At 39.8% G+C, this 10764-nt stretch overlaps 1 protein-coding gene across 1 annotated transcript; it reads left to right on the forward strand.

The window, feature by feature from the left end:
* Positions 1-10268, forward strand: antxr1b (ANTXR cell adhesion molecule 1b). Its single transcript, XM_026296905.1, has 18 exons — positions 1-297; positions 2107-2178; positions 2279-2350; positions 2471-2552; positions 2651-2684; positions 2976-3055; positions 3144-3212; positions 3326-3406; positions 3515-3575; positions 3745-3843; positions 4784-4853; positions 5016-5094; positions 5625-5720; positions 5859-5900; positions 6030-6122; positions 8202-8363; positions 9038-9118; positions 9813-10268. Exons 1-18 carry the CDS (start codon positions 116-118, stop codon positions 10188-10190), a joined length of 1833 nt encoding a protein of 610 aa, XP_026152690.1. The 5' UTR covers positions 1-115; the 3' UTR covers positions 10191-10268.
* The last annotated feature ends 496 nt before the right edge of the window (positions 10269-10764 follow it).

A 10764-nucleotide genomic window follows, 5' to 3' on the forward strand; every position in this document is an offset into this window, starting at 1 on the left:
TGCCTTGGAGATCAGTCGTCACAGCATGGCTCACCGCATCACAGCGTTGTGAGGGAGGAGGTGAAAAGAAAAGTCCAACAGGAGAGTATTTATCTTTACCTTTTCCAAGCTTGAGATGATGCTTTCTTTTAATTTTGGAGTGATGTCCCATTGCCGGTGCAGGCAGGTCTTGCTCGGCGTGGAGCTGGGTGTGCTGGTGGCGGTCCTGGTAGCCGGCAGCTCAGGGCAGATCCATGACAGGAGGGAGGCAGGCTCTTCTTGCTATGGAGGATTTGACCTCTACTTTGTTTTGGACAAGTGAGTGCTTCCACGTTTACGCAATTACAGAAGAGGGCTTTTGATCCTTGATGCATGACTGACTGGGGAATGAAATTGTTTCTAAGTGAAGACACAGGTGCATCATTCATGGCATCATGGACTACTACTGTCTAGAAAAAAAAGTGCTACTGTTCCGCTTTAGCAATTTTATAATAAATGTTTATCCTGTTGTGCAAAATTAAAATAGAGCAGGTTTGGCAGGCACTGTAGAGAATCACATATTAGATGAATCTGTAACAAACCTATACAGCCCTAATGTGGATCTAAGTTTATTTGGAAATGCCACCTGTCTAACTCTTGTGTTGTGTAATGGTTAAATTCAGATAAGTAAACGCAGTAAGTTTAAAACAGAAGGATATTGAGTTTGTAGTGATATAAAACAGAAAAGCAGAAACTCGTCACACTGGAGAAAATGGAACTGGCATTTTTCTACTTTTGTTTGAAAATGGTGATAAGTGAGTGATTCATTGTTTACTTTAACAACTACAGAAGATTTATGGAAACTCAAATGCCATATGTGGACTGACACAAGGGTTAAATTACACTGTCCATTAATCTGTCATGAAGCTAATGTGAAACCTGTGAATGGGTCAAGTCACATGTCGATGTGTTGCTGATTTTTCTGCCAGGAATGTGTTTTTTCTGAATTTAAACTGCAGTTTCGTAATGTTTTTTTATTTTTTTTAATCCACTGAAACCTACAGCCACCACTAGCAAATTATGTAACACTGGTCAATGGCAGACTCCAAAGGGTTAATAGAGGAATTCAGTGGTTCTGAAAAATACACTGCAGATGTGTTTTTGTAGTTGCTTTTTGCAATCCACATAGTCAATATGAATGAGTCAGTGAGTCAAATCGACACCACCGTGTTTACACAATGACGTCTACATTTGCAGTGTGTTTATGCAGTCACTCGGATGATAAAGTACACTGCAGGGATTCCTGTTGTCAAACACACTTCACCGGCAGGAGCAGCACACATCTAGTCCCAACTTCAGGTCTCTGCTTCAGTCTGCAGAACCCTTTCTCCATCAGAGCCAGATGTTCCAGAGATCCCAAGCGTTGGCTGTGTCTGCACTGAGACTCACATCACAGGATAAATGAAAACATAAGGGAGGGAGAAGTAGAGGGGCAGTGCAGTCAGTGTGAGAAGAGGCTGTAAAAGTTGTGCGTATTTGCCTCACAATTTGCTCCAGTTACTTACTTTTGCTCCTCTGCTGCTTGTTTTGTTGAGTTAACACCTGTTTCAAAATAATAATAATTCAACATAAAGCTCATTCAGCAGAATGATGTGACACTTCAGCTTTTGTTTGTAACTCTCACTGGCCCTCTGTGTGTGTGAGCTCTCATCTCAGTTAATATACAGATGGACTCATACGTTATACTGTACACTAATATTTATCCATGAGTCAATCATCAGTAGATTATTATGCCTATAATAATAGGCAACAGTTCTGAAAATCAGTGACTCATTTGTCAAAGCAGAAATGTAAATAAAATGACCAGTTCCACCGTCTCATATGTGAAGAGTTGCTGCTGTTCTTTGACTAATATAATTGCAAGTCCCTTCACTATATGGAAATCAGTACTAAATGCATTGAAAACCTCCCTAGATGCAAAGATTTAGTAACAAATTGTGTAAAAATTTTAATTCATTGCTTGTATTCAACCATCTCCATTGGAAATCCTACTGTATGAAAGTATTTGCATGATGAACTGCATAAACTGGAGGAAAATTTTGGATTGTTACAGAATCAACATAGTGAATTACTGAATTGTCCTCTCAGATCTGGCAGTGTGCAACATTACTGGAATGAGATATACTACTTTGTCGACCACCTGGCTCACAAGTTTATCAGGTATGTCCTCACACAAAAAGTTGGGATTAAAAGATTAACGAGAAAGAAAAAAAAAAAGACTGTAAACCATGACAGGTGTCTCTTCCCCTCCTTCCCCCAGTCCTCAGCTGCGGATGTCTTTTATTGTATTTTCAACAGAAGGAAGGACTCTTATGGCACTAACAGAAGACAGGTGACTGACACAAAGACCCACTCAAGTGTCTTGACTTTGCCTGTCTTTTTGTATCTTATTGTATTTGCTGTGTCATTTTCTACTCATGTTTTTTTCCCCCGGGAAAACATCTATGATCAGGGAGCAGATTCGGGCTGGACTGGAGGAGCTACGCATGGTGCAGCCAGGTGGAGACACCTTCATGCACAGAGGTTTTCAAAGAGTAAGTCACCTGAGTCATCCAAACATTATGGCATCTAACCCCTTCAATTAGGCCTATTTAAATTTATAGCCACTGACACCTCCTAATGTTTCTCTCAGGCCAGTGAACAAATATACTATGGCACTGGAGACGGTGAGTTGAACATTTTTCTTTTTAGCACTTAATCATAGTCAGATATTTTTTTCCCCATCATCAAAGCACAATTCAAGCATATGGAAGAATCATTAAATAAAGAGACAAACAGAAACACTGTTGCTCTTCCCTCACATGAGAGTTTTGTCCAAAATTATTTGGAGCAGTCGGTTCACCTTTAGCCGTATTTGAAAAACATTATTCAATAAAAAAAAAAAAAAATCATCTGAGTGCACAGGAATTTCGTCGCTACTATTTATACCGTTTTTCTCCCACCTGACTGACTTTCAGGTTACCGAACAGCCAGTGTCATCATTGCTCTGACAGATGGTGAACTGAGAGAAAATCAGTTTGACCTGGCACAAAGAGAGGTGAGAGAGGATGTTTCTCCCCTTTATGATTTAGTGACCCTTCATCATTTTCCAGCAGCTAATTTGTTTTTTTAATGTCTTAAATCAGGCCAGCAGAGCTCGCCAACTGGGTGCAACCGTGTACTGTGTGGGAGTAAAGGACTTCAATGAAACACAGGTAAACCAACCAGTCAATCAATACGCTGGTAAACTGGTGACTGAATTAAGGAATCAATCAGTGAACCAATGCATCAGACAGATAATTAACCATTCAGTGCAATGCCTTTATAGCTTTCAACAATAGCTGACAGTAAGGAGCATGTCTTCCCCGTGAATGATGGATTTCAGGCACTACAAGGCGTCATTGACTCGGTACAAAAGACAAGCATGACTCATCACTTCATGGCTGATTAAATCCTGCATAGTAAAATTTTAAATCGACTGTACCTTCAGCTGAGTGTATTTTGTTTTCCCTCTCAGATCCTGAAAAGGTCATGCATTGAGATCCTGGCTGTAGAGCCCTCCAGCATCTGTGAAGGAGGTATACAACACAGAATAAAACAACCAACAAACACAGACATAATATACAAAAGTAACATACAGGCATATTTTTTCAGTCACTTTACATTTTTCTCAAGTTTCTTTAAATCCATACTAACTTTATTACATAATCGACTGCAAGGGAAAATGATCTAAATTGTCAATGTCAGAATCCTTCCAGGTTGTCGTCAAAGGAAATGGTTTCCTTCATGCTCGGGATGTACAGAAAGTTCTCTGCAGCTTCCGCATCAATGACACAGTGACTTTGAGTAAGTACCTGCAACAACGGTTTTGGCTGGGTGGTAGTTATATTTACATAAATCCAATATCTTTTTTTTAGTTTTTTGACTTTTAAGCTGCAATAATCCAGCATAAAGACTGGAAATGAGGAAACAGCTACACTGACTCTCACCATGGGTAATATTGTATATGGTTTATTGAAAGGAAGCAGGGTGCTTACCATAATGTGTTTACAGTAATAAATATATATACAGTATTATATCATTCATTAAGGAGGACATTTTAGACACTGTGTGTACAGGGCTAAAATTAGTGTTAAAAATGTTAATACTGAATGTGTGTGATTTTGAAATAAGATCCATGTATCGCTCATCGTCTGTCATCCATACTACACTGTGGAGTGATGGATGGAAGATATCAACACACTGCAGAGCTGAGCGTGAATCCAAAAGTTGCATAAAATTCATCCAACTATTAATAGACAGAATAGAAAAACAGCATTTTTTTTTTTTTTTTTTTATTCCATCCAGCAGCCATTTGCATGAAGTTTTTTTTGGCCATACAGATAAGACTTGGACAGGGAGAGCAGCTCACAATTGTGGCTCACAATGATTTAAATCCCTGTCCTCCTCAAAAACCATCAGCAACATCTCCCCCAGCTTTAAATCAGCTGGTATAACACTCAACACTTCTAAGATGTCTAAAGGAGAATGGAGATCTCATCAGGGACGAGCACTGTCTTTGGACACACTAGACACTCACTCCGCCAGGGTAAATAAACCACAGTCCTCCCTCATTTGCTTCGTTTTCCATAAGGAGAGGAAGTCCAGGAATTTAATAACAAAAAAGAGTATTTCGAGGCTTGAGGCTTGCTGGCATTTCAAAACTGGTAGAGAAACTTAAAAAGAAGCTTTCTCTTGTATCTTATGTCTATTTCATTGACTTATTTAGTTGTTTATTTCTCCACAGTGAAAAGACCTTTGGTAGTGAGAGACACCTACCTTTTGTGCCCAGCTCCCATTCTAGAAAAAGATGGAACGTAAGTGATTGCTTTTTACACAAATAAATTCATTTTTGAATTCATTCATTTTTAATTGAGTCATTAAAATTTCCTGATCCTGTGATGATACAAGTTTTGCTCTTTGTAAAGACACAGCAAATATTGTTTTTAGTGCTCACATTTACTCTTTTATTTCTACAGGTCTGCCACTCTCCATGTGAGCATGAATAATGGCCTGAGCTTCATATCGAGCTCTGTCACAATCACTGCAGTCACTTGTGTAAGTACAGTGTGAAACATCATATGAAATATATGATCATATGAAAAAGCTGAATTTACATGTCCTGTAATTGTAGTCAGTCAACTGTAGTTTTCTACTTGTCCATATACCCACAAAAAAAATGTTCTTAATTTCCAATAACAACTCAAATGATCCATTAGTGTACTGTTGGTCATAGACACATGATATTACAAAAACAGCTAAGAATTCTTCTTTCACTCATGGCATCGGCTGCTCGTTAAAGTGACAAACGTCTTCTCTGTGACTCTTTGCCTCAGTTTTCCACATTACAGCATTTTAGTGGATTTGACGCTGACAAAATGTCATAAAACCTAATCCAAAATGTTCTCAGCACATCCACCCAAGGTCTATTAATGTTTATAGGTGAGCTCTACTGACTGTTAAATGCAGTTGGTCCATTTCTGGTATAGCTCATGGTCATTTTCAAACAGTGTTCTTCACAATATCGCCAATAAAGTGGCTGACTGTAACTCACCCTGGCTGTGTCTGTTTTCTGTTTCTCCTTCTAGTCTGATGGGACCTTCGTGGCCATAGCCCTGCTCATCCTGTTGCTCCTGCTCATCATCGCTCTGCTCTGGTGGTTCTGGCCTCTCTGCTGCACCGTGGTACTGCATACCAGCCATCTTGGATTCTCTTAGAGTGAAGAACATACAGACAGAAAATATGTTCACTTATATATATATATATATTTCTCACACTACTGATCGCTTGAGACGTAAAGTACATCATCTTCTTGTTTGCAGGTCATTCATGAGCCTCCTCCTCCAGTAATAGAAGACATCTCTGCAAGTGGTTTTCTTTTCTTTTCTTTAACATACTCAGACTCTTTTGATTGAGTCCTTCTGCTTTTCTGTAGGAGTCATGAGTCTTTGTTTACACCTGCAAACATGAAGACACCTTTCTTTCTTCTTTAGGATGATGAGGATGGTTTTCCAAAGAAAAGGTGGCCCACAGTGGATGCCTCGTACTATGGAGGACGTGGTGTTGGAGGCATCAAGAGGATGGAGGTAACATGAACATAAAACATAACATAAAATCTTCATATGACGTAATTGTATTTATTTTGGTTTTGCGATTTACAATCTGCCCTGTATTTGCACTCGACTCGACTCCTGTGATATGTGTTATACCAGTAATCAATAATCTTTGCATTTTATTTGACAAACGGGTTATTTTGGTAGTTAAAACTGTTTTTTTGCTGCTTCTGACTAAGCTTAAATCTGCTGTTTCTGTTTCTGTCAGCTGGCTTTGGGTTCATGGATAAAACACATGGTGATCTTGAACTGACCACTCAGCTTGTTTAGATTTGATAGAAAATGGGAGAAGCAGGAAGCGACTCATTCCTTAGATGAGATGAGTGTGCAAATTCAGTCTGGAAGAGACTGAGTCACTTCATTGTTGTGACTTGTTCTAAGAGCCAGTGAGATTTAGGTTGAAGCCATCTGGCCAGCAAACTGTACAGACGACAGATGAGCCAAATGCATGGAGGAAGCAAACAGTTGGACTGTTTCACATCCCGAAAACCACGATGTGCATTTTTTAAGTAACAAATCATACAAGCTTGCATGATTTGTTATGCAACACAGATGAGTGTGTTCAATTTCCTGCATCATGCTTAGGAGGTAAAGGCTATTTTACTTCATTTGAATTTCAGTCTCAGAGGAGGAAAACGTAAAGTAAGCAGCAATACCTCAGAGCTGTGATTAGAATAAGAAGAGGCCGTCCGACATCTGGACGCTGTGAGACCTAAGATCAGTGAACAACCGAAATGCGAGTGACACGTCCTCAGGTTAAGAGGGACCAGATGTGTCTGTTGTTGAAGTGAATGAAGGCCAAGGAGACAGAAGTCACCCTCTCAGTGTGAAGTGCTTCAGTGCCTGGTTGTACAGTCTGAGCCATTTGTGCTGTGAACTTGCGTTAAAGTGGCAGCTCGTCCAAACAGAGCTATGGAAAACCACTTCATTTATGTAATTTCTCTGCCAAGTCAGAGTTTTTATAAGTTGTCCATGGCAGCTGCAAGGGAGAAAATTTGAATAGTGAACTTCCAAGGTTGGTTTGATGGTGCTCGTTTGACTATTAAAGTGCTGGATTGTTCCTGACATTTGCGTGAGCTTTTTTTGTGACAATGTAGATTATCTGTGTCACTGGGTCTCAGTGAATTTTTCAGCTTTCTTAGTTTTAAAAGGGTAAAGAGTAAACGTTTGCATTTGCAGATGTTTAGGAAACATCCGAAATCTGAAACTTTGAAACATAAATTGACACAATTAAATTTTGTGACCAGGGAACCAACTTCTTGTTCCCTTTGTTGATAATTTAGAACAGTAAGGGATCACCAATGGTATACTTACTATAGGAAATCATCCTCTCAGCACTGTACAAACAAGATTGCACAAAGCAATGAAGTAGCTTGAAGCAGATAGTGGAGCCAAGTGCAGGAGATGTGACTGGTGTATAATCAGATTAAAAAACCATGAGTAACAAGGATCACAGGTGACTGAATACTCGGCCTACATACAAACTGAATGATTACACAGATCATGAGCAGGTGAGTGTGGGTGGAACAGAAACAAGAGCAGGAAACTAAAACAAAGACCTGGGTGGAGACACAGAACAGAGCACCTGAACACAGGTGATGATGATGATGATGATGATAACAGTCAGGAACAAGGTGAAGCTGTAAACGTAAATCAATGACAGGAAATGGTAACAAACTAAAAGTCCAACAACATGAAACTCTGACACCAGAGAAATTTCTCTAAAATACAAAAATATCAAACAAAGGGAACTAAAATAAAACATCACCAAAATCAGTCCAATTTATCATTTGGGAACAGTGAATATTTGTACAAATTCCTTAACTATCCATCCAACAGCTGATACAGCAGATTCGTCAATCTGGCCCAAAACGGTGTATCAGCCAATCAACAAGTCAACATTTCCATTACTAGAGCCACACTGTACTGTACACATGGCTAAAAATAACCATTCACTGTCAATGGCGGCTTCTGGATCAGATGTAACCAAAGAAGCATTTGTACTCAGAATTATTTGTGACTGCAATGGTAAAAGTTTCTGTTTCTGCTCAGGTCCGCTGGGGCGATAAAGGGTCCACTGAAGAAGGAGCCAAACTGGAAAAAGCTAAAAATGCTCGAGTTGTGATGCCTGCACAGGAGTTTGATCCCCCTCCATCAAGGCCTTACTACATGAACAAACCTATCCGCCCCCAGAAGTGGTATTCTCCCATTAAGGTCATTCAGCTTTTACTTTCACTTCTGTCATTCACATGAACAACTTGTGTGCATGTTGATTTTTTTTTTCTTTTCTTAGCTCATGTTTGGTTCTGTCATTTGTGACAAGATCTGTACATAGAGTATTACGCGCAATTCACACAGAGATATTTTTCTTTCATTGAATGGATTTAAAGACATGGGTTACATAATGTCAGCACATGTAATATACAGCATGAACCCTTTTCCAGATGTTTTAAAACGAGTTTGACACTACAGGCTTATTCTTCATAATAGCTTCTATCTGCCACAACCTAAAAATACTTCAGTGAGTGCTTCTGGGAATGATATGTTACCAGGAAATAGTTAATAAAAATGTGTTTTCTCATATATTAGTCAGCTGGATGGATGATAATAAGAACCAGACATGAACTGAACTAAACCCTGAATAAGGAATCTGTTGAGCGGGTGTTATTTCTAACAAGACACATTCTGTATTTATCTGTCTCTCTACCATATAAATCTTTGAATGCAAAAATCAAAGAATGACATCTGGAATAAAAAGTTTAACAAATACAGTCATTCAGAGTAAAAAATGAATCTTTTCTTTAAGCAATCATTGTTGCTGCAGTGAATTTATTGGTTTAACATACTATGGTTTAACTGTATGGTCATCTATGACCATCTGTCTGCAGGGTAAACTGGACGCTCTGTGTGTATTCCTAAGAAAAGGCTATGACAGAGTGTCTGTGATGCGACCTCATCCAGGAGACAAGGTAAAATAATGCAAACTCAAGTTAAAAAATCTATTTAAAAAACAGCACCAGTGCTTTAAAACTGTCAGGTAAGCACACATGCATTCAAAACAGTGCAAATACTGACTGTCAACCAGCGGAGTCAACTTTTGGCAGGCAGATGTTCAAGAATTTTTCTGAGCTCTGGAAATGAGGAATAGGAAAAATGTGGAACTAAGGTCTCAGGCTCAGCATCAAAGAAGACAATCAGAAATCAAGCTGGAATCTTATCTGCATGACATTAACGTCAGTTATCTCGCAGACTAAAAATTTTAAGTCATAGTAACTTCCAATCATAGGAATAGTGGCTTCAAGGACCCCCTTAAATGGCATAGTGAGTAGACAAAGGTAAAAACAACTGCAGTATTGTCTGGCTGAAGGTTCTTGTCTGCAGGAGTCATTAAGTGTAGATGTAGCCTGCCTCCATCAGCTCTCAGCGTCAGCACGGCTGGGCTTGCAGGAGCGCTGCTTTTTTCCATGACATTCACTAACAGAAGAATTTCCTCTTTCCATCTGCTGAAAGCCGTACCTCTCTGAACCTGCCAAGTGCTGTGCCACAGTAGATTTGAAATTTTTACTGAATGCATTGCAGTTTCCTATGTTCCTAGATAAGCGTTACACAGTTACATTCATGAAAAACATCTGCAATGTGCAAGTTTCTCTTTCTTTATTACAGGGCAGATGCATAACATTCACCCGAAGCGAATCCTACCCTGCTCCTCGCTATCCTATCTACAACCATCCCTCCACACCCGTCTACACTTTGCCACACAGATACCAGCGTCGTCCATCAGAGGGCAGCCACCTCTTCAATTTGCCTCCGTCACCAACATCAACGCTCCCCCCTCTGCCATCCACTCCTCCCCCAGCCTGCACCAACCCTCCCATGTACACACCACCTCCAAACAGAGCCCTGCCTCCAGCCAACCCAAGCCACACCTCTGCACCCCCATCTCCAACTGGCTCACTGCCTCCGCCACCCCAGAGCCCACCACCTTGTAGAGCGCCTCCTCCGTCACGCCCTCCTCCACGCCCCAGTCACGACAACCTCTGATGATAATGAAGAATGAAGTTGAGGGGTAGGATCGGGAGGAAAACCTGAAAAAGACTCTTTCATGTGCGTCTGTAAATATTTTTAAACAGAGTAAGAAATACAGTGACTTTTGCCTTTTGAGGCAGCAGCTGGTGAAAACTTTCAAAAAATTAAGTTTGTTTTGTTCAACAAGTGGCTCATGCATGATGCTTCATGAACTATGACTTTTTCTAAGTCTGGAAAGTGATGAGTTAGTGTAGCAAGCAGAGCTTTGGCTATTACATGCTACTGGAGCTAAGCAATTTCTTCAATGTTTAAGAACATTTTTTCCTAATATCAAATCAGACAAATCAGTCAAATGTGCTTTGGAGTGGTATACACTTGCATTTCACCCTTTGCCTGGTGTGAATTAGGCAAACAATAATCTGCACAAATCCCACTGACTCAGCAACTGCATCATGTGTTTTAAACATGCAAGTCTCTGGCAAGTGCTGTCTTCAAACATGTGTATTTTTGTGAATAAATATTCATTAAATCACAAAAATGTATATATGCATGTTGCATTTGATGTCTGCTTCCCATGGACGATTAAAGT

Source organism: Mastacembelus armatus, chromosome 12, assembly GCF_900324485.2.
Source record: "Mastacembelus armatus chromosome 12, fMasArm1.2, whole genome shotgun sequence".
Taxonomy (NCBI): Eukaryota; Metazoa; Chordata; class Actinopteri; order Synbranchiformes; family Mastacembelidae; genus Mastacembelus; species Mastacembelus armatus.